This window comes from Kryptolebias marmoratus, linkage group LG23 (genome assembly GCF_001649575.2).
Source record: "Kryptolebias marmoratus isolate JLee-2015 linkage group LG23, ASM164957v2, whole genome shotgun sequence".
Classification (NCBI taxonomy): domain Eukaryota; kingdom Metazoa; phylum Chordata; class Actinopteri; order Cyprinodontiformes; family Rivulidae; genus Kryptolebias; species Kryptolebias marmoratus.
The window spans coordinates 11,524,570-11,546,591 of NC_051452.1; the positions used below are offsets into that span (position 1 = coordinate 11,524,570).

General features: G+C 40.6%; 1 protein-coding gene across 4 annotated transcripts; it reads right to left on the reverse strand.

Annotated features, from left to right (window-relative positions):
* Positions 1–227: 227 nt before the first annotated feature.
* On the reverse strand, positions 228–21,483 carry arhgef7b (Rho guanine nucleotide exchange factor (GEF) 7b). 4 transcript variants are annotated; one of them, XM_017430110.3, is made up of 22 exons: positions 21,110–21,483; positions 19,810–19,893; positions 12,701–12,785; positions 12,414–12,532; positions 12,110–12,314; positions 10,659–10,750; positions 8,803–8,897; positions 8,358–8,453; positions 7,625–7,747; positions 7,386–7,524; positions 7,174–7,233; positions 5,816–5,962; positions 5,645–5,731; positions 5,395–5,473; positions 5,061–5,191; positions 4,879–4,968; positions 4,674–4,767; positions 4,311–4,400; positions 3,699–3,845; positions 2,895–2,991; positions 2,273–2,327; positions 228–2,158 (listed from the first exon to the last, which is right to left on the reverse strand). In XM_017430110.3, the coding sequence occupies exons 1-22, from the start codon at positions 21,272–21,274 to the stop codon at positions 2,036–2,038; spliced, it is 2,403 nt and encodes an 800-aa protein (XP_017285599.1). In that variant the 5' UTR covers positions 21,275–21,483; the 3' UTR covers positions 228–2,035. The 4 variants fall into 4 exon arrangements, with proteins under 4 accessions (XP_017285599.1, XP_024864817.2, XP_017285600.1 ...); XM_025009049.2 differs by lacking the exon at positions 21,110–21,483 and adding an exon at positions 19,991–20,140; XM_017430111.3 differs by lacking the exon at positions 3,699–3,845 and having other exon boundaries at positions 21,110–21,482.
* Positions 21,484–22,022: the final 539 nt, after the last annotated feature.

Below are 22,022 nucleotides of genomic sequence, written 5' to 3' on the forward strand. Positions count from 1 at the left end.
GTTTGTTGGTTTGTCTTTAGGGATGAAAGCCTGGAAACTAAACTCTGAAGGACATCAGGCAGCATTAGATAGGAGAAGGAATAAATGAAGTTCTGCACAGATAGGTCCACAACCTGGATGTATAAATTAATCTGTTTGGATTTAGCCGAGCGACAACTCTGACCCTTACTAAACGCTGAACTTGTTTTATTTATATACACAAAGATATAAATGAACTGGAGACCGAGTTGAATTTCACATTTTATTCACCAGCATGGACAGAATAAATAAAGGTCGTTGTCATGGTAACTAATCTAATCACCTCCATCATTCTAACAACTGAACACACGACATGTTTACATCAGTCACAGTTAAATGCACAAGTTAGAGCCAGTCGTTGGCGTCACGTAACTAACACAAATATGGCTCTAATTTCAGCATAATCCAATTCTTCTCGTAATGGCACGTCTTCTGATGCTGCTGAGGAACAAAAATCACCTCCATTGTGTTGAGCCGGATCAAGTAGAAAATAAGTGTAACAAAAATCAAAATCACAAACTATAAAAAAGACACAAATTCAATCTACAGTTTGCTGCATATAGACACCATAAATACACTAATTTCCCAGTGTTGTATTGCTTTAACTTTGGTTTTGACGAAAAAAATAACAAAAAAAAAAGTGCACTGATTGGTCCCATTATAATTACTTTGTTTAGACATCTTTTTAGTTGCTCTCTTCTTTTAAAACAGGAGCTGAACGCAGTCTGATTGAGTCAGTTTTAAGTGTTTCATCAAACAAACTTGCATTATAAAAATCTTCCAGCTGCTTAAAGTGTCTTAATAATCTGGATAATCATCTTAGTGTTTTCATCTGATAGAAATCATCCTCAGTTTCAAATAAAGTGAGCAGAGTTTGAATTTTTTACCTTTAAATGTATGTATTTTACACAGTAAGGTCGAAATCCTATTCTGATGCATTTCACTGTATCTTAGCTTGTGTTTTTAAACGACTTTAATGCTTCTGGAAATCAATGTTTTTTCAAGTGGTTGGCATCTACCCACAGCGTGTGAGCACAAAGCTTCCTGTTCTTTACAGAGCTTGAATTGGGTACAAAGATATCTATTTGACAAAATTAAGAGAATAAATAGACGAAGCTGCTCTTTTTGTAAATAATCTGTTTTCCCTTTTCAGTGACCATCAGTGACCGGCAAAGTTAGAATATAGACCAGAGAGAAAAAAAACATTTTAAAATGTTTTTCGGCAGATATAAACAAAACTTTGTTTAAGAGGCAGCATGGCAGGCCTGTTGCTGGGATGTCTGCAGCTCCGCAAGGCAAAGTTGTTTCAAACTTTGATCACCGTTAACTATTGCTTTGATTGTGAAATTTAAAAAAAAATATATTAAAAACGGGTCTTAATCTTGAGCTGGTAATGTTTGTTGTCATGTTGAGCCCTGAGGTTTTTCTAATGATGCACATTTCTGAGACGCCTTTGAGTTGATACGTTAAACCCTTTCAATAACTGTTTAGATGAATTTGTCAGAACGTGTAGTTTGAGCTTTCAAAGACTAAAACAAAGAAAAGCACAAAGAAAATGAAAATTTTGTCACACTTTATAAGAATCACTTGTGTGGCACTGTAACACACACGGGTGGTGAACAAGCTTCAGTTGAGGATTTATTCTTCTTTAAAACTGAGACAAACCTACCAAATAAATGAGCAGCTGGGACGGTTTTGTCGAGTTTCACAGAGATTAAAATCATAATTTCTTCAGTGTTTCTTGGAAATACACCAGGAGTAAATACAATACTGCCCTGCTGTTGGTGAATGAGAGGCTAAACACTAAAAAAGCGACAGAAAGTGATGTCTTTATGCCTCTACAGCTTTACGAGTTGAGATGGCGTCACTGAAAGCTGGCAGGAGTTTCCTCTTGGTCCACAGTTTGGCACACGGGTCACGGCGAAGGTTAAAGCTCAGGGAAATGGACGCACGTCAAAGAGCAGCCTCTGTCTGAACGGCTCTCTTCGTTTTGAAACCAGTCAGACTTGCAGCGATTTCAGAGATTAGTCTCATCCCAGGTTGGGTCGTTCATGTTCTTCAGAACCCTCCTGACGATGCGCTCCAGCTCTTTTCTCGCTTGCTGCTCTTCTTCCAGCGTCCTTTTCATCCTCTTGTTGTCCTGAAAAAAGCGTAAAGGACAAAACGATGCAAAAATGAGACAAAGCAAAGTAAGAGTTGACTGAACTTTTGGACTGAAAATAGACAAAAAAAGTAAAAGATAAATGAAACTCACCTGTTTGAGCTCCTGAACCTCATCTTTGAGACTGTACACTGTGTCCACCAAACTCCTGCAGAAAAGAAACAACTCCTCCTTATTTTAACATTAGGGCTGTACCAATATCGATATCAGTATCAGGTGTCAGTCTAATACTGTGTACGTGTACGCATACTCGTAAAAAACTACCAATACCATAAGGTTGCATAATGTAGAAATGAGGAGAGTGGATTTGACCAAAACCATCAGTCTTCCACCACAACTTACTGAGAAGCCCGAGCCGATGCTTAACGAACAGCAGCTCAGAGGAAGGCGCTAAGCTAATGCTAGGCTAATGCTTCAAAACTGACTTTTTTAGCCGTCCCTACACATGCTGCTGCGAGCAGGATGTCCTAAAGAGGTTTTTATTGTTTAGATTTCAGCATTAGGAATAGTGCCTCTGTTGAGCTGAAAATGACTGTGATGGACAGGGTTTTTTTGTTCTTTAATGGAAATAAATGTGAGGTTCTATTTAATGTAAGACATGTAATGGCATTTTGTTAGTACTCGTATCTGTACACGGTGTCGGGAAGTACTCAAATGTAAGTAAGGTGGTATTGGTGCAAATTATATCTAACATTATATTATAATACTGGCTTACCTCTCCTCTACTACAGTTTGACCATTGCTTCTGGTTTCTTCAACTATAATCTTCTCCTCCTCTGGAAACAACATCTGAACATCCTTCCTGCTGGAGCCTGAACAAGCAATAAACAGTTAGTTGTTGAGGCAGAAACACAAACATGTTTTATCATAAAATTAAAAAAGGTAAAATTACAGCAGAGGGGACTTGCTTCACAAACTAAAAACACGCCGTTCTTCTGTTTCGATTCAAGCAATCGCAGTCATATATGGAAGAGAATAAAGTCATATTTAGTAGGTAAAGTCAGTTTCACAACCACAGTGTGGAAGACTATCATGATTTTCATTTTGTTTCCAATGCAACAGATTAGCCCGCCCACACTGGCTGCACGTTTCAGCTGCAATTCAGACTGCAAGCCATCGAGTGACATTTGAAAAATTCGACAGACCTTTCTTCTTTTGTGTGTTAATGTATGTACAACAAACAGTCTGCTCATCAAGAACATATCAGAAAGAGCTAATGAGCTTAATAAAAGACCATCCAGAGAGGATTTCAGCAATTAATAAACGACTTGCAGCTTTTTTTGTGGTGTGATGGTACATTTTGCTGACTGTGGTGCCAAAAAACACTTTTCCTAATCTGTCTGCATGAAGTGAAACAAGTGCATGCTGAAGCATCTTTACATGAATAGGAGTACACAGGTTTAATACAAAAGGATGAATACTAGGTAAACAGAAAGAAATCCAGATACTGGAAGTAACAGAGAGATTTACAAACACATCTATGACTGATGTTCATTGGTTTGTAACACCAGCATCTTACGAGAAAACGAGGCGGTCCTGTGACTTTGGGAAGTCCAGATACTCTCATAATCCGAGTCTTCTGATTGGTCAGAACATGGGAACACAGCCACAGAGAGGCTGTTTTCAGCGAGCACGTGGTTGTGCATTAGGTCGGTTCCTTGCCAGGCTTTGTGTACCATAAAATAACCAGCAATTAAGTGTTGGTGGAGGATGGGGAGGCAAATCAAAACCATATTGGGTCAAGGATGAAGGTGTTGGACAAACCACAACATAAAAGGAGCAACCAAAATGTGACAACACAGGGGACAAACAAAAGGGAAACACGGTTTGTGAGAGATAAATTACGACAAACATAAGAAAATTACAGGCAGAGGCACCAGTTAGAAAGAGTGAGACAATGGCAACACAACCAAACAAGTGAGTAAAACAGATTTAAAAACAAAACAATGTTTTGGTGAGTGTTGAAAGCAGATGTGCGGAGGTGAGACATAAAAAGAGAGAAGAGAGAAAAACATTAGTTAGTGAAGAAAGCTCAGAGCAAACACTGATTAAGACACACGGTACGTTGGTCTACGACAATGCGTGAACGATGTGTTTTGATGAGTGTGGCAAAAGAATGACGCAAACTCACTTGAGTTTAGAGTCTGCCGAGTTTTGGCACTTGTGCAGTAGGCCTCGATCACTTTCAGTATCTGAGCGTCCTCTTCCAGAGCTGCTGTGCCTGATGGATGAAGGAAAAACTGGGGAATGAACTCAGCAGTGTCTGCTTACTGAGATCAAGCAGCTACACATCCTCTGGTAGCTAAAATGAGTCGCTTTCTGCAAAAGTAAGGGCTGATGCTAATGTGGTTCTAATACATTTCTCTAATTATTTAGTCTTCTATATAATTCTACCTTAAAATTGCAAATTTGAAGACAATTTAAGAAGCATATTACCATAACATCAAACAGGTTTTTAAAAGGATTTCAGGAGACTTAGATCTGTTGTACTTACTCTTTCTGGCAGTGAAATCTTCCTCTGAAGGTTTCCTTTCTGGTTTCCTCTTAGGAAGCAGCTTCTTCATGTTCTTAGGACTCTTACTGAAATCCTTCAAACAAAGGGCACAAAATAATGAACACGAAGTGTGCACACGTTTGCTCCCATACCGGGAGAAGTGAGGAAAGGCTTCAACTAATTTTTACAGATAAGTGTTCAGCACCTCCTTGAAGCACAGAGCAGCAGACGGTCGGAGTGGAGGTGCAGGGCGAAGGCAGCTCAGGGTCCAGGGTTTGGGGGTGCTTGGTGGCAACTGGGGGCAGAAGCAGAGGAGAGAGCGGCGAGACGGATGAAGATCGACTCGCGAACCGGCTATCGCAGCTGTTGTTTAAAACAGACACTTACTGTGTGGCAGACGGCCGCAGGCTTGTGTAAGTGAGGGGGAGTAGTGTGAGTGTGTTTGGTGAGAAGATCCAGCCAGTCTTGCAGATCGCGCTGACTGTTACAGGCTACCTGTATTCGCTCACACTGGCCACCTGCACAACAAGGTGTACAAAACGAGAAGAAGAAGAAGAAAAAAAACACTGATTAACAGGTAAAAGAAAAACACTCAGGTCAAATATAAACAGATAATAAAATTTTGCCAAAAGGACTTTGTTCAGGATTTTACAATTCTTCCAACCATAAATAAAAAAAAACTGTGGATGATGAAGATTTTGTATGTTTGCATGCTTCTAACCAGATATTTCAAAAGCATTCCTCAAGTTATCGCCATCTTCAATTCTGGAGATGAGCATTCCTGATAACGGCATCTTTCCCTAAAGACAACAACAAACCCAGAGTGATTGTAAACCACGTAACGAGAAGACAGATAAATATTTGCTGTCATGCTTAAGAGCTTAAAAAGAATAAGCATTTTCTTATGTATGGGAAGTGCAGGAACTGTAAATATTTTTACAGAGATTGCATTGTGATCGCTGCAAACACACCTGGTAGATAAATCCGCTCATTCTCAGGCTAGCAGAGAGCATGAGCAGAGTGTGAGGAAAGAGGAGGAGAAGGCGTTCGTTTGACCCCTGAAAGACAAAACGGCTTTTATATTCTCGTACTGATGCGCCAGAGCTGAGATAAGTGTCTCTGATTTCACACAGACGTCGTACCTGACAATTCTGCGTCTGAACTTTGACCTTGGACATGTGGAGAACCGGGCCGAGCGTTTTGATATCGTCTCCCTCCCAGTTTCTGATCGGTTCAGTTAAAATCTGCAGCTCCAGGTCCTTCTTCTTTCGCACCTCATGACAGTGAGCCTGAATAGAAACATACACAGACAAAATAATTCACAAAACCTTGGGGAGATTAAAGCCCCAGCATTCCTTGAAGGAATGGATATCGCCCGCCAGAGTTTAAAGCTGAACTAAAGTCAAATCTTTAAAAATTAACATTTCATGAATAATATTTAGACAAACACATCCACATAACATTGCAGGGACCTACTTTTCTGACCTAAAACTTAAATGAACTGTTTTTAGTGTTTAAGTCAATAATTTCTGAAGTGGGTGATTTTTTGGATGGAGTTGCCGTCCTAGTTCATGACGAGCGCTGTGCGACGGCCGCCACTACTGTCTGGTTGTTTACTAGTGGAAATGGAAGAAAAAGCCTTTTTTGAACACAAAGAAATGCAGGAAGACTTTGCAGGAGTAATAGATAAACAACCATACCACTATGAAAAAAACCGACGGCTGGATCTCCGGAATCAGATGAAAACTCTTCAGATTCGGATTCTGATGATCATTAGGACCGTCATGGCCGACAAAACAATGCACATAACGACCAAGTTTGGAACGTGGAACAATGAGAACCGATTACCCTCAGAGCGTTGTCATAAATCAGCACACAACACTGTAAATCAACATAAAGACGGCAGGCGAGAGCTAACGTTGCTAATTCGAAGCTAACTTAAAGCTAACCTGATGCTAACTTGTAAACAACGTGAGCGCCCTTCAGAGTAGCGTTTATGAACTCTAAGGTAATCTTATATTAAACAAGAGTCAGAGTATTCAAGATCCAAAGCATGAATTCCCTCACACAACAATCTTGAATCCATGTATCTAGAGTTGGAGCACAGATTAGGTTTTCACAAAAGTGTCACCTGTGATTTTGACCTTTTACCCCATGACCTGTGATCCCCGACCCATGAGGTGTACAGCTTTGCAGTTTGACATTCGTATGTTAAAGGGTTATAAATTTAAAGCTCAGTTAAGAAATTATCCACAGATGGATGGACAGTACCGTAACATAACACAGCTTAGGACGGACTTATAAAAATGAGACATAGCTTGGTGGTTTTGGTGAAATCTTGAAAATAATGTTATGTTGTGAAATCTCGTGCAGTCTGTTAGCGCATCAAACTTTAGCTCAACATCTGTAAAACTGACTGACTTATTTCTCCCACCCCTCAGCGATCAAAGGTACCCGTGAACATGTGGAATAACTGGTGGTGAAGATGAACACGTCTTACTGCGAGGCTTTTAAAGGCTGTCATAGCTGCGTTGAGGTCAGCTCTGTCGGGGTGTTGTTCCTAAGAGACAGAAAATATTCGACATGAAAACCCAACATTTGGTTTCTTTCCTGCCACGCTTCTTGAAAACACTTTTAACAGTAAGTTTCTCTCAACAGCTTCAGTCGTGTAACATCCCTCGACTAAAGCCTACAGCACAGAGCCATGCTTACTTCCATATGCCTCTCCAGTTCTTTCAGCAGTGCTGGATATCTCTCCAGTCTGGTAAAAGGTTTACTCAGACTGGTGGTCAGCGTGAGGATGCCAGGACAGGACGCGCCTTTCGACTCCATGAATTCTCCCAATTCCTCACTGCGACACACATTCACAAGCAAGCGACTCATGCAGAACAAGAAAAATCACATTTAGTAGTTTTCATATATGCAAAAAAAGGGTATTTTTCCAGACGTACCTGTGTTGTGTGAGAACACTGACTGCAGATGGATGATTGGAGCAATAGGCCGCATATATGTTCATCATCTGGGGCATCATGTTTAGAAAAAAGCCCCCGATTTTCTGCTGGTTCTCAGAGGGTCTACGCAAAGGGCAACACATTATTAGACTAGATAAAACAGGGATATTACACTAATGGCACCTAAAGAAAACAGTCTGGGTGGTATGTTTGATGAGAGCAACACAGAGGAGAAATCTGTCTAACTCACAGCTAAAGTTGGTGACAAGATTATATTTAATTCAGGGTATTAAGAGTTTTTACAGTAAGTAATTTGTATCATCTTTACAGCTGATTTGTGCTTTATTACAGTGAAAAAGTAACACTCGAGGACCACTAGATGTCCCTGTTGCTTCAATAACTAAGCACCAACAACGTGACATCCTGCACGTTTTTGCTTTAAAAGATATGATTTGTTACTAATAATGTTAACATGTTTATTGTCCATGTAAGCATTTTCTATATTAACTGCTCCCCCTTTGGATGAACTGTCTGCACACAGAAACAAGAAAAAACAAACTCACAATGCTCAATAAAAATCAGTCTAAATCTTAAATAAAGCAAATGAAAAACGGGGAAAGAGGTAATGTATGTTTGAGACATTAAATATTTAACTGTCAGCAACAAATTCCAATAAAGTTTAGCCATGTAGCAATAACAAGATATTAAACAAAAAACAGGAAAATACACCAACTTCGTCTGCTCGTCTAAGGCCTGAACCAGCATCTGTTGAAAGGTTGAGATCTCTTCCAGGTTTCCCTGAATATGGCTGATGTCAGCACTGCTGATTCTGCAGAAGAAAGGAGCGGACCGTGAAAAGAGTAGCATCAGTTTTCTATATTAAAACCTAAGGGAGATTCCTTTATGGCATTTTGAGTTGATATTTAGCACGCTCACAAACAACCAGATAAAGTTAAACTTTGTCTCATTACTTCAGAACTGATTCTCATGCTTGTTTCTGCTGAATCAGTAAGTTTCTCCAGTGTGGATGTAAAAGCACAGCCATTCATTTCATGCAAATTGAGACGTATTACTAGTTATCCAATTAATGCGGCACATATGCTTGTGTGTTTGTAATGCGCTGCCTCTAATAACCAGTTACGTTGAGTAAAAAGGTAAAACCATGTAAAAGTCTCCACCTGTCTGTAGGGTGAAGTGAGCGGAGGTATGAACCCAGGAGACTCTGAAGCTCCCTTGAATATTCGCTCTCTGCTTCCAGGATGTTCTGCAGGACCTGGAAGAGACGAGAATCAGTTTGGGAAGCAACAGTAAAAAGATACGAGGATAACGCCTCATCGTTTGCATGTTTTTATACTTTTTTTTGTTTCCTAATGGGAAAAACAGAGCTGTGAAATGTAATAAAATAATTCAGATTTTCTCCTGAGACAAATTGTAAAAAAAAAAAAGACCAAAAACGATCTTGGCAGGTTGAAATGGGTCTTTAAAAAGTTGGCTTTTAGAACTGTAGGTAGTTAAAAGTTAATGAAGAGAGTTATAGGATCCTTTGGGAGCTGTAAAACTGGCTTCAGTAGCTTTCACTTGCTGAAACTCAGCCTCAAGTCTGACTCCACGGACTAATTGGCTCCTCTTGCCACAACTTCAGAAACCTCGCAGGAATAAGGCTTCTGGTAAAAAACAAGACACTATTAAACAAGTGATAGTCTCCCACTGAGACACGAATGTAGTAATAACTCCAGTTACTCTCATCAAGGAAATTCACACTTTGGTTTTCTTAAAAATTTGCCTAAGCAGCAGCTGAAAGGTCAGTTAAACAAGAATCCTGGAAAAACGGGTGTATGTGTTATATATAACACAAATATATATATATAAACGTATATATATAATATAATGAGAGTCGACGGTACGTAATACACCTGTTAGTAATAAGAATCCAAAGCATCAGATCCCTCACACAACAACAACCCTGAATACATGTCTAGAGCTGAAGAACAGACAAGGTTTTTACAAAGGGTTTACCTATGACCTTTGACCCAGTGACCTTGAAATCAATAGGGATCATCACAGACCCATGAGGTGTCCAGCTAGGCACTTTGAGATTCCTATGTTACATGGTTCCAGAGTTGGAGCATGAACAAGATTTTTTTACAAAGGGTTTACCTATGACCTTTGACCTAGTGACCTTGAAATCAACAGGGATCCTCCCTGACTCTTGAGGTGTCCAGTCGTGCAGTTTGACATTCCTACGTTACACGGTTCTAGAGTTGGAGCACGAACAAGGTTTTCACAAAGGGGTCACCTGTGACCTAGACCTTTGACCTGGCAATGTTGAAATCAATAGGGATCATCCCCGACTCGTGAGGTGTTCAACCGCGCAGTTTGACATGGTTACATGGTTGTGAATAAGAAATTGTCTACAGACGGACAGGCAGAGGGACAAATGGATGGACAGCACCACACCATATTATGTATAAAAACCCAAATCTTGTTTTTTGTACTAAAACAAGTTTCTATACTGAGGTTGGTGCTCTTTCAGAAGAAAAAAAACACCTTTCATATCTTTTTGTCTGCAGCTTTGGCTTCAGGCCGGAGATAAAAGTGATTCAGGTGCCCCAACCAAATATAAAACTGTCTAGAGAAAGACAGGGACGTCTCGTTACATTATTAAAAACATTCCCAAACACACCCACCAGAAAGAGCAAACCCTGTGGCAAGGCTGCCCCAGAAACCACCGGACTGGAAGGAATAACCTACATTACGTCTGCTGCAGTCTGCCACACAGACCTGACACATGCAGGGATGCCAAGTTAGCTCCACTATGATTACACGCTCAAACAGACACAGACGCCGCTATGAGATCGTAATTAAATGAAAAACGATGTACTCTGACAACCCACGAAAGCAAGCAGAAACGTGACAATCATCTATTAGTTCAAGTCACTCTAATGGGCTACACTTAAGAGACACAGAAAAAGTAAAGTTTCATCTTTTTTCTGATTAATGTCAAACCCAAGTTTCTAAAAACTGCAGTCCTTACCACATTGTAGTACGTTTTACTGATGATGGTGGTGTCAAAGCCTTTGGGTGGACTTTTCAGTGTCGCAGACTTTGGCTTGTCGGCTGTTTTATCTGAAAGCAGAACAAAAGGGGACATTCAATTGTCAAGGAAATTACTTTTTGTTCAACTGAAAGAATAAACACTTCAAAAAGGCCAACGAGGAAAAAAAAAAATAACACGAAGACGGCCCTGGCCAAACAAATTCAACCAAATCGAATTATCTTCAGCGTGGTGCACTGCTGTCCTTTTTTAACGGAGAGCTCCCCATGAGGGCAAATCTATTTCACAAAAAGGACAAGAACATCTCTTTATTTGTGTGGCATTTCGCAGAGCAGTGTTTTGTCCTGCGCTCACAGTGGGACAATCAGTGATTAAATGCTATAAATCACTGACTCCACAATGTCATGCCAATCCAGTCTGGGCTGCTGTTATTAAAGCTTTGTCACAGCTGCCAGCTGAATGTTAAGACTTAATGAGCATTGCAATGTGGCATCTGGGTGATATTTAGTATTTTCTAATGAGCTTTTTGAGGTTTGTTGCCTGACGTGTCAAACGTGTCTTTCTGCACGTCTTCTTGAGCTCAAGTCTCGGTATTGACACATTCGTAACCACTTCTTTAAAATCGTCAAAAGTCAGAATGGAGCTCAGACTGTAGATAAAAACTCTCAGTTTTTCGAAGCTCTCTCGTTTTTACCTCCCAGACGTGAGCCGGCGAACCTTCCGCCCAGCAGTCTGAAGCCACTGCCGTCTCTCAGTGAGCTTATTGTTTCGCTGCCGTGCGCTACAGGAAGTTCCTTTTTCTAAAGCATCTGTGGAACTTCCTTTCTTTCTTCGCTTCCTTGTGAAGCCTTTCACAAGGACGGAAAGCAACACAGCTGAGCAAGACAACTATGTGAGGAGATGATCAGAAAGACACTGCAGCTCCTGACGTTTTAGCAGTTTTGTTACTCAAGGCTGTTACGTAAATAACAAAAGAAAATTCTATTGGTTTAAAAAAAAACTTAAATTAGATAACCCAAAATATAATTTTATGACAGTTAAATCTGACTCCATCTGTTGCATCCAGATATCAACTATAATCTCTTTTATTTGTCTTACTTAATTTGTGGTTTTAAAAACAGAGCAACTGAGTTAAAGAAGGTAAGAAATTAAACTAGATCTGGGTCCGATTTTCAGCCAATTTCAGGGATGACTTGTCTGGGCTTTAGGAAATGACATCGCAACTAAAAGAGGTCAGGAAGCTATTGTCAGTAAAAACAGACTCACAGGAAGCCGGTTTGTTTGTGTATTTCTTGGTGTAATTAGCTTCTGTCTGCTATGATCATAACAATAAGAAGCAGATTCCCTTTTCTTGTGAAGACAGTTAAAAAAAAAAAAACAACGGAATTTTAAGGACGCACGACATCTACATCGACAGGAGCTGCACCTACCGCTTCCTTTCAGCTCCCGTACATAGTTACTGGGAAACCACCCAGTCTTCCCGTTCAGCGTGCCTTCCCACCAGCCCCCATCCTCCTGCCTGGAGACACTGATGACGTTCCCCTTGGAGAAGGACAGCTCGTCCTCGTTGGTCTGCTGGAAGGAGAAGCGCGCTCTGACCAGCACCTGGCCACACCCACTGCCATCTGACATGTCCTGCGAGCGAGAAGGCCCAGAAAACCCCGGACAAGAGGTTAAATCTTCTGACTTCATTTTTTCCCCAGTCGTGATGCTGTCACTGTCACGGCGACTCACCAGGCTGCGGTACTGAGGCTGCAGCACTTTGGACGAGCGACTCTGAGTGTTCAGAGAGTCAAACGACTTGATCCTTAGATTTGAGGCGTGTGGCACACATACGCCGTCTCTAGAAGTGCCTAAATTAGCACAAAGCAGCAATTAATAACACCCAAACGAAAAAAACAAATGATAAACATTAAAACTTTAGTGTTTATCAAGATGCGTTCGGACATAAAGAGCTGACAAAAGACAGGGAAGAGCTACAGTTCTGATGAAAAGCGAAAACTGAGCATGAAGCCGTTTACCTTCTGTGGCTTTATTGAGGGCAACCAGGGTGTTCAGGACTTTGGAGAAGTTCAGCCCCTGCAGCAGGTCACTGACCTCAAAAGGCTGGAAGGAGCAAAAAAACAAAGAAAGATGAAAGAAACGTTTTAAGGAACAGCCCTGATGGAAATAATAGTTCCAAAAAAATGCATACATCTATGATAAACTGAATGAGCTTCAAAGACAAAAAAGGTTGTCTTTGTAAAATATCTTTACATGTGCAGGACTATTCATAAGTTTGGACACACCTGCCCTCACCTATTCAATTTAACAATGGTCAAACCTTTGACTGGGACCGTTTCCCACAGATTTGAAGCAGTGAATGAAAAAAAGAAGAAGCACATCTACCTGTGGTTTAGCTGCTTGAACTGGCGTTACACAGTTTGTTTCATAGATGAAACGAGTCCTCGTAGCGTTTATTTAAATTCCAACTCTAGTGGGGCTTTAATTCCTTGCTCCAACTGCAGTCTGAAGCAGGATTACTCCAAGTCTGAGCTGCCTCTCGTAATCTCCCAATCAGACACGAGGAAGTGGCGACACACACACACTCCAAAATACCTCAAAAGCTCCTAATCTTGTGTATACCACACACACTAACCAACTTGGGCTGTATATTCTCCAAAATCTGAAGGTGAAGCGATTTGTGGCAAAAAAAAACCCAAACAAACAAAATGCAAACTTTTATTTTGTCATTGCAAGTCTATATATTAGGACCAAATTGACAATCTGGCATACTAAGATGTTTTAAAATACACTTTTCCCAAAGGCTGGAAGCCCATTGGTTAATCTTCTATACTGACAGCATCAGACCAATCCTGTGGCACCACAGGCAAAAATACAGAGTTGCAGTGTCCATTTTGTTAATTTGTTGAAAAGCTGCAAAATGAAAAAAACTACAAGTATGATGTGAGAAATACATTATATATTTTGTGCACATGTGGCAGATGTTTAGTTCAAAATGGAAAAAAAAATATTATTTAGGAGCGAATATAGCAAAGAAAAAAAAAGATGTAAACAAAAATTCACAATGAGTCAATAAGTCATAAATAAGTCAAGATAAGGAGGTTGAATACTGGAGGTTGCTGCTGTGAAACCACAGTCAGGAATTGTTCTGTAAAGCTTTAGCAGCAAAACATCCTTCACGAAAACTAAAATGGTGGAAAAATAGTCTCAGTCCTCCTGCTGCACAATAACAGTTTTAAAACTTAGGCCTCGTGGGCAGCAGGAGGAAGAAAAACCAAACTAGAAGCGCTTCCACCTCACCTTGCATCCTAATAAAACTAGTTTCAGCAATTATCAAATGGAATATCTGCGTCTTTATCCTTCTCCTTGCCTTGCGGTTGGGTCAAACGGCCCACTCGATTATGAGGCGTATTGCGGCTGAAACAAGGGCACTATAAAACAGACAAAAATCAATAACACACACAGTTCACATTAATTACAAATGAGGCTGAATGTATGAACGTGACCGACTGTGCAGCTCTTGTTAATGATGGTGAGAATTGTCCCCTATTGGACACTCGGTCTGGCTTGTCCTCCGCCTGCCCGACGACTGTCTGGGAGAATTATTACTGACTGCAAGGACCAGAGTCCTTGGCTGGCATTCCCCTAATCAACCTGATTGGAAATCCACTGGCTGCCTGGAGGACTGCATTACATCAGTCCACTCCCGCCCTCCCCCTCATTTCATCTTCTCATGCCGTCTCCATTGTTCCCTTGAGAGTCGATATATTATTTTTTTAAAGGCCCACTCATATCATATCATTTTACTTTCCAGGTACCAGAGTAAAACCTTGTTATATGTCTACATCCAGGACTCCGGTGTTGCATAATCTGCTTTTCCTCCATTACGATCCCCACAGCTTTATTTTCCATGGGTAGGATCAATACTGTGTGTGTGGCATTTTGTACATTATTCACTAGGTCGCGCTTCACATTCACAGCAGGGGAGGTCATAACCTGGCATGACCTACTTTAGAGCACTGACACACACATGCACGCACCCTGCAGAGCTGTACTTTTGAACCCTGATAGCGTCGGCGTCTTTAACTTCATCTCTGAGCCACACGTCAGTTTAATGGTTTGCACAGATTTTCTTTTTAATCAAGAGTAAAACAGGAGTATTCAAAGTTTCTTTAAGCTCAAAAACCATCCATCATTCAGGTGGCGTCACCTTTCAGTTAAAAAAATTCCTCACACGAGATCTGTAGTTGTAATAAATTTACAGGTTACTGTTCGCTACCGCTCATCTCAAACAAGGTAACCAACAACTGTCGTCTTTACAACCAGCTTTAACTTAAAAACTAAATAACTAAAACTACTAACTTGTTGATCAATGCCACAGAAGGGCTTAAAATTATGTCACAAGTAAAAATATGTTATCTGTGCAGCTTTCTGCTGCTTCCATAACTACAAAACAAACCAAAAGGAAGCAAATATATTTTCTGAAAACAGCAAAGTAAACTCTTTGGCCTATTATGCATCAGTAAACAGATCATTTTTAACAAAAAACAGTTATTCTAATTATTTGTAGCCAAATAAATTACTCTGATAACAATTCAGAGATCATTTGAACCATATATTTAGGTGAAAATTATGAAGATATCTGATGTTTAATCTGACTAAGCTTGTGTTCTGAGTGGATGGAGTGAGCTGGAGTGAAAAAAATTGACATTTCCTTTTAGATTTTATGACCAGGGTAGGGGAAAAAAATGGGCCATCTGGCTTGTTGTCAGCACACAGCTCAAAAGCCAGCATCTGTGATAGTATGAGGGTTGTATTAGAGCTTATGGCATGGTAATTCATACATCTGCGAACACACTGTGTTGGAGCAACATATGATGCTATCCAGACAGCATATGTTTGTCTGACATTGAGGCATTTTTTTTTATTTTTTTTTAAACATGATAATGCCAAAACTAGTATATTATAAAAAAGCTCCTTATTGAAAGAATCTGAAGCTATGGCTCGCCTCTGGGGTTGAATCTAGAGAAAATGTTGGTGCATTGTGAAACCAAAAAAAAGACCAAAATAAAGCCCTAAACTCTATAGGAAATATTATTTTCAAATAGAGCAAATTCTCTGCTCAGCTATCAAAAATCTGAGAAAGCTTTGGCAAAAGGAAATGTGTTGCTGGTTTTGGATTCAGAGCACCAGCTGGTTACCTGTTATGTACCGTTAGCTGCTAACAGATCATTTTAAAGAAAAAACCAAAAAAAAATCAATGCTGGTTGTTTTTCAACTTGCATCTTTCATTTGCAACATTACGTCATTGCAATTGCAAGATTGAGCTGCATGGGAGTGGTACTTTGGTGGTTCTTTTCATTTAATTAATATGTGAAATGTGGATTTTGCAGCTGGCAGGGAAGGAAGGAGGCATTAGGACAGGTTGCAGACTAGAATACTGTGAGGCGACATGATGGGCAGATCGTTTTGTATCGGGGCTTAAAGTTGATTTATAACGAAGCTGAACATATACAGAGAAAGGTTGGAATAATTAGGAATTGGCACATAAAGCTTGTAGGTGGCTACATCCTCTGTTTTTCTTTATGCAAGTAGCATATTTATCGGTGCCAATGCTTGGCACGCGTGTAGTTTTTTTTCTGCACTGTGACCAAGAGAGAGGGCGTATGATGGATCTTGGCATTTAGAAGTAGCTCAGCTGAAATCTACAAGCGAATCTTGCTGAAGTGGAGAAACGGTCTCCTGTTGCTGCAGCAATGAGAGAAATGCAGGCTTAATTTGATTAAAAAAAGGGCTAGCTTGCTCTGAGGCTCATTTTTATTCACTAAGCACATCTTCTAATTTTGTATAACCAACAGTTATTCCTAATTTGGGACTTTTTTTGTGCTACAGCCAATAAATAAACAACAATTAACCATAAAAATTATGAACTTGCATCAAAACCTGCAAAATCTTAAATATGTCAAAATCAAGCAAACAGCAAAAGCCTCTTGTCTTAAGTTTCATTAATAAAACTGCAAAAAACAAACCAAAATGAAGTTTTGTTTTCATTTGAAGACCTGGAGAGCCAGTTGGAGTTAGTCCAAGAACCTGGGCCCTTGAGCCATATTTTGCCTGCATGCTTTAGAGCAGTAGTTCTCAAAGTTGAGGGTCAGGACCCCACTGTGGGTTGTCAAACACCAAGTAGGGGGCTCTACAGAAATCAGATCGACTTTAAAAATGACTGCCAGTGGCACATTCAGCCTCGACTGTTGCAAAGAGACACAAACAGTGGTCATACATAGATGGAAAAAAAAGAATATAATGGTTGGTGAGGCTCTTTGTTAAATAGCTTATAAGCAGTATTCTTGTGCTTCAATCAGCAACAGCTGGGGTCACGACTTTTTGCCACATTTGTTATTTTGTGGGTCAAAAGCTGGAAAGTCTGAAAACCACTGAACAGTGCAGTGAATCCCAAACGTTTCAGCTTCCAGCATCAAAATAAATGCTACAGCTACTTCTAACACCATCTATCACTCACCTCACCTCGAGGCGGCTGTGGCTCAGTGGTTAGAGCAGTCGTCCTCCAATAAAACAGTTACAGGTTTGATTCCACCAGTATACCACATGTCTAAGTGTCCCTGGGCGAGACACCGAACTCCTAATTGCCTCTGTGCAGTATTGCAAATCTAAAGCACTGATTAGAATCTATAGAATGATTTATTCAGATTACCTTAGTGTGTGGGGATGGGGAAATTAGGACACAGATTGTGCTGTAAAGCGCACTGAGTGGCCCGCCATATAAGTACAGTCCATTTACCTCCTGCCTGGCTGTGTGTGGTTTTAAAGCTGCACTGTGGCAGAGCAGGAATCTGCACGGAGGACTGTCAGGCGTATCTTACCACCCATTAGTGACATCTACATTACGTGACTCCACCCACCCACCCACCATTTATGCCCCCCTCCACTCAGGAAGGAGGCTGCTGGATCCGGGACAAAAAAAACATCCAGATTGGAAAACGGCTTTTACTAGGATGCAGCAAGACTACTGAATCGCTCTGGCTCCCAAATACTGGATGCTTTACACTTCAAGAACCTGTTGTGAACTGTTGCTGCTCATGGTTTGCCACTGCACAGATCTCTTTTTAGCTTTAATTAGTTTAGCTTTTGTTTCAGTCTATTTTATCTTAACTAGTTAGTTAGTTTATTATCCCTTTTATTCCACAATACCAAGCCCTGTAAAATCTGTTTCTTTCTTATTATGAGGTCTGAATGACAATAAATCTGAGATATTTATATATTTTTAAAACCTTTATTTGGCAAATCCCCTTGAGATCACAGATCTCTTTTTCAAGGGAGACCTGGACCTAAAGATGCATGAATTGTGGAAAGAAACTGAAGTACTAGGGTAAAACAAACACAAGAACAAACTCCACATAAAGACCCAAGGCCCAACCTGGGGCTTGAACCCAGGACCTTCTTGCCACTAAGCCTCCGTGCTGCCAATCGGAGTCTGATCTTAAGGTACACAAACGTTCATAATGAGTCAGTTATGCAATATGTTTTTGGAGAATTAGACTAAAAACATGCTCTACGTAATGACCTTGTGTGTGTTTCAAACCTAAACTTTGTTTTAGAGAAACCTTTAAGCTGAAGGAAAACACGTCATTAAGGCCTTTCTATGCTCCATGAGAAGTCAAAAAGTCGTAATTTTTGTTCTCGTAGCAGCTTCGTCCACCGCTTCTCGACACAAGGGCCTGAGCTAAACTGTTTCTCACAGGGGGTTTGCGCCGAGTGTCGTGTGATTGGTCAGAAGTCATATTTGCAAATGCCAAACAGCATGTATCGTCTCAGTCTGTGTAATAAACACATCTGGTTGTGCTGAGGGAAGCAAAAATCTGTACTGGGGCAGGAGAGTTGAGAAGCCGGCGGGAGGAAACCTGTTTTAACACCACAGGAGGAGGGAGGAGCTTCCCGTGAGTTCCGATTGGAGTGTCTCGTGGACGATGAAAGGTGAGAAAACGAACATCTCGCAACCATGTGACCGCAAACGGACATCTTGACTTCTTACGGAGTATGCCGGAGCATTAAGTTTAGGGGAATAACTCTCATTATGGGGGAGTTGTTCAACCAAAAAGCACATATTGTTTGACTGATAGGAATCTACATCAGCAGTTTGATCTGACCTATGTCATCCAGGACATGAAAAATAAATAAATGAATTTAAAAACAAAATAACTGGAGTTCTGTTATGTAGTTGATGTTTCGCTTCCCTACCAGGGAGTTCTCTCAATTAAAAAACTGGAGCATGTGGCTCTAAGCTTACATACTCCTTTATGTCAACTAGATTCATGTGCAGATTAAACTCACTCCTCTCACAGCGGAGAGTCGTTAGGGTCTTAGTTAGCCTGGCTCGCAAAAGAGATGCTTTGGGTCGTGTTTACGCAACGCTGTTTATGTTCCCATACACAACTTCTCTGACACCGAAACCTTTTTCTTTTTTTCCTCAAGACACAAAAAGCTTCCACTCTGAGACCCGGATTCAAAACAGGCTTCCAGTGTCAGAGACGCCGACCGCTGCTGTCGTTTACTCGAATGCCCAAAATACAACAGAAATGTTGTTTCGCTTCAAAACAGAGTTGCATAAACTGGGCCTTGGAAAGCTGGAATCTGAGACCTCCTCCTCTGTTTAATGTTGGTTTCTCCTTTTTGACATAAATGGCTTCTTTTACCCCCTTTAAACCGTCTATGTTCTGTCCGAAATACGGACATTTTGGAGAGTGTCCCTCATCCTTGAGGGCACCAGGTAATATAAAAGTCAGAACATATTGATCTTAAAAGCTTAGAACTCTACAATCTCTAGTTTGTTTAATATATAAATCCAGTTGTTTGGGGGGTTTTGGGGGCCTGAATCAAAATAACTAAAGTTGAGCTAACTTGTTGAAATTTACCGACTCTTTACAAAAAAAAAAAAAAAAGCATCATTGATAGAAACTTCCCAACACCTATTTGCAGCCTTTAAATGGAGCAAGGACTCAGTAGAAGCACGTTACATGTGCCACAGGCAAACTGTGGAGATAAATAAGTTTTTATTTGAGCTTTAAGTCATAAATGAGTGCTACATAAATGAAGTGATGCGCCGACTCACCTCCACGCCGAAATTCCCGCAGCCTTTAATAAACTCGGTGATATTCCTCTGACACTCGCTGTCGCTCCTCGGTTCCTGGAAAAACTGCAAATAAAATAAAACGAAAACAAACAAAATTAGCTTCGGACACTCGTCGGAAATATAAACAAACTCCTGGCGGAGGAGAAGGCGGCGTTCCTGCCTTGAAAACAGTCTTATTCCGTGTCGCTCTCGGCGCACCTGCTTTCCGCGGATCAGAGTAAGCTAATAAATCCCGCTTCCGGTTTGAGGTTTCAAAGTAAAGCTCAAACCGGAAGTCATATATGTGGAAACTCATACGCGTTAAAATTAGATTTTCTGATATTATTCATTAATAACAAATAATATTTACCGCATACTTTTCTGTATACTTCACATATATTGTCTTCCGTGCCTAATATTCAGTAAAAAAGGACAAAATAAGCTCAAAATACGATCTTAACCTAAAAGGAAATTTAAGGCTTCATAAAAAAACTGCTAAATGAATAAAAAATAAGGTGATTCAGTTCTAGTGACGTGTTTATGTTTTATTATTGTTGTTTGTTATTGTTTGCTGAACTTGCAAGCCTGGATCATTGTGGATTTTTTTTAAAAACTGCTAATAAACAACCTATTAGAAGTCATTACAGGAAAGTGGGACTGTTTGTACCACAGTTCTGGTTCTGGTGGCCTCTGGTAAAACATACTGAACTGTCCTGGTCCATTATTTGTTTCTGCAGTTTTAGCCTAAAAAGCGATGACAGGTTTTTATTTAGGTCACATTTCCACGTAACTTGTTACGCTCGCCCCCATTTTCATCATGATAAAATACATAACACAATACTGATCACAACACATAAATTAAGGTAACTATTTCAGCAAAAGGTTGATTTAAAGGCTGACATTTCATCACTTTATTTTTAATCTTATTGTAGTTGCTAGTTAAGGTGTCATCTTGAACATTTTGACACTAATTTTACAGTTTTGCATGCCTGTTTACTAAATTTACAAATCTTTAACTTGTTTTTTTATTAAATAAATGAGCTACTATATATCAGTATGTCCACAGGAAATCTTATATTAGGTGAAAAGTAGTCATCATTGACAAACTGGGGACAATTAACTTAAAAATGTCCAGTTAAATTCAAGTTTTAAGGCTGCTTTTTATTAGTATTTAACGCCTGAAGCCTAAATCTCCTGGAATATTTCCAGAAAATCACATGACAAGACAAATCAGTGGGTTTTTCTGTGGTTTTCTGGGTGAACCGACTCTGAGGTGGATATGCATAATTGGGTTGTTTACCCTGCCAGAGTCCCCGGTTCTGAGGCGCTCCAGCAGCCGGCACAGCACCGCTCCATCCCGCAGGGACGCCTGAAGGAAAGCTTCTGGATCCGAGACGCTTTTCTTCGGAGACTCCAGGACCCCCAGGGTGATGAGCCACGTAACCGTCTGCTCGGCTGCATTCATGTCGAACTCTCAGGTTGTTGTCCTAAAGCAGCAGCCAGCTCGCTCTCCGCGCTGGGATTTGTCCCATAATAAATAAACAAATAAATAAAAAAGAAACATTTAACCCGACTGAGCGGATCTTCGGAGCTGGGTCTGAGATATGAGGGTCCTTCCTGCCCTCCCGAGAACAGAGGATGTCGACATCACCTTGGTTTGTGCACAGCTGCAGCTTCAGAGTCAAACACAGAAGCGGCAGAAACAGGACTTCCTGTATAAGGTTTCGAAATAAAAGCCCAAAAGGTTTTCATGGAGGTTTTGTCTGCTGCTTTATTTTTGCCTGGAAATCATGCTGAAAATCAAACTGTACTGTCCCGGGACATGTATGAGGACAGTGGTGAGGTGTGCTGTAGGAGGGACAGATAGCTTCAATGTGGAGGTGGGAGTGTATTAAGGATCAGCTCTGAGCCCCTTCTTGTTTGCTCTGGTGATGGACAGAATAGCAGATGAGGTCAAGCAGGAATCCCTGTGGACTATGATGTTTGCAGATGACCTCATGATCTGTGGTGAGAACAGGGAGCAGGTGGAAGAGAACTTGAAGAGGTGGAGGTATGAAAATCAGCCATAGGGAGACAGAGAACCTGTGTGAGAATGAGAGGGAGGCAGGTAGAACAGTGAGGCTACAAGAAGCAGAGGTCATAAAGGTGCAGGACTTCAAGGACTTGGGGTCGACTGTCCAGGAGGACGGGGAGTGTGGTAAAGAGGTGAAGAA

Coding starts and splice junctions, on each gene's coding strand:
- arhgef7b (XM_017430110.3), bottom strand. CDS start 21,274: ATGAATGCAGCCGAGCAGACGGTTACGTGGCTCATCACCCTGGGGGTC. Junction 10,751..12,109: donor ACGGGAGCTGAAAGGAAGCG/GTAGGTGCAGCT, acceptor TTCTGCTTTCAG/ATAAAACAGCCGACAAGCCA. Junction 2,328..2,894: donor CAAACTGTAGTAGAGGAGAG/GTAAGCCAGTAT, acceptor TCTTTTCTGCAG/GAGTTTGGTGGACACAGTGT.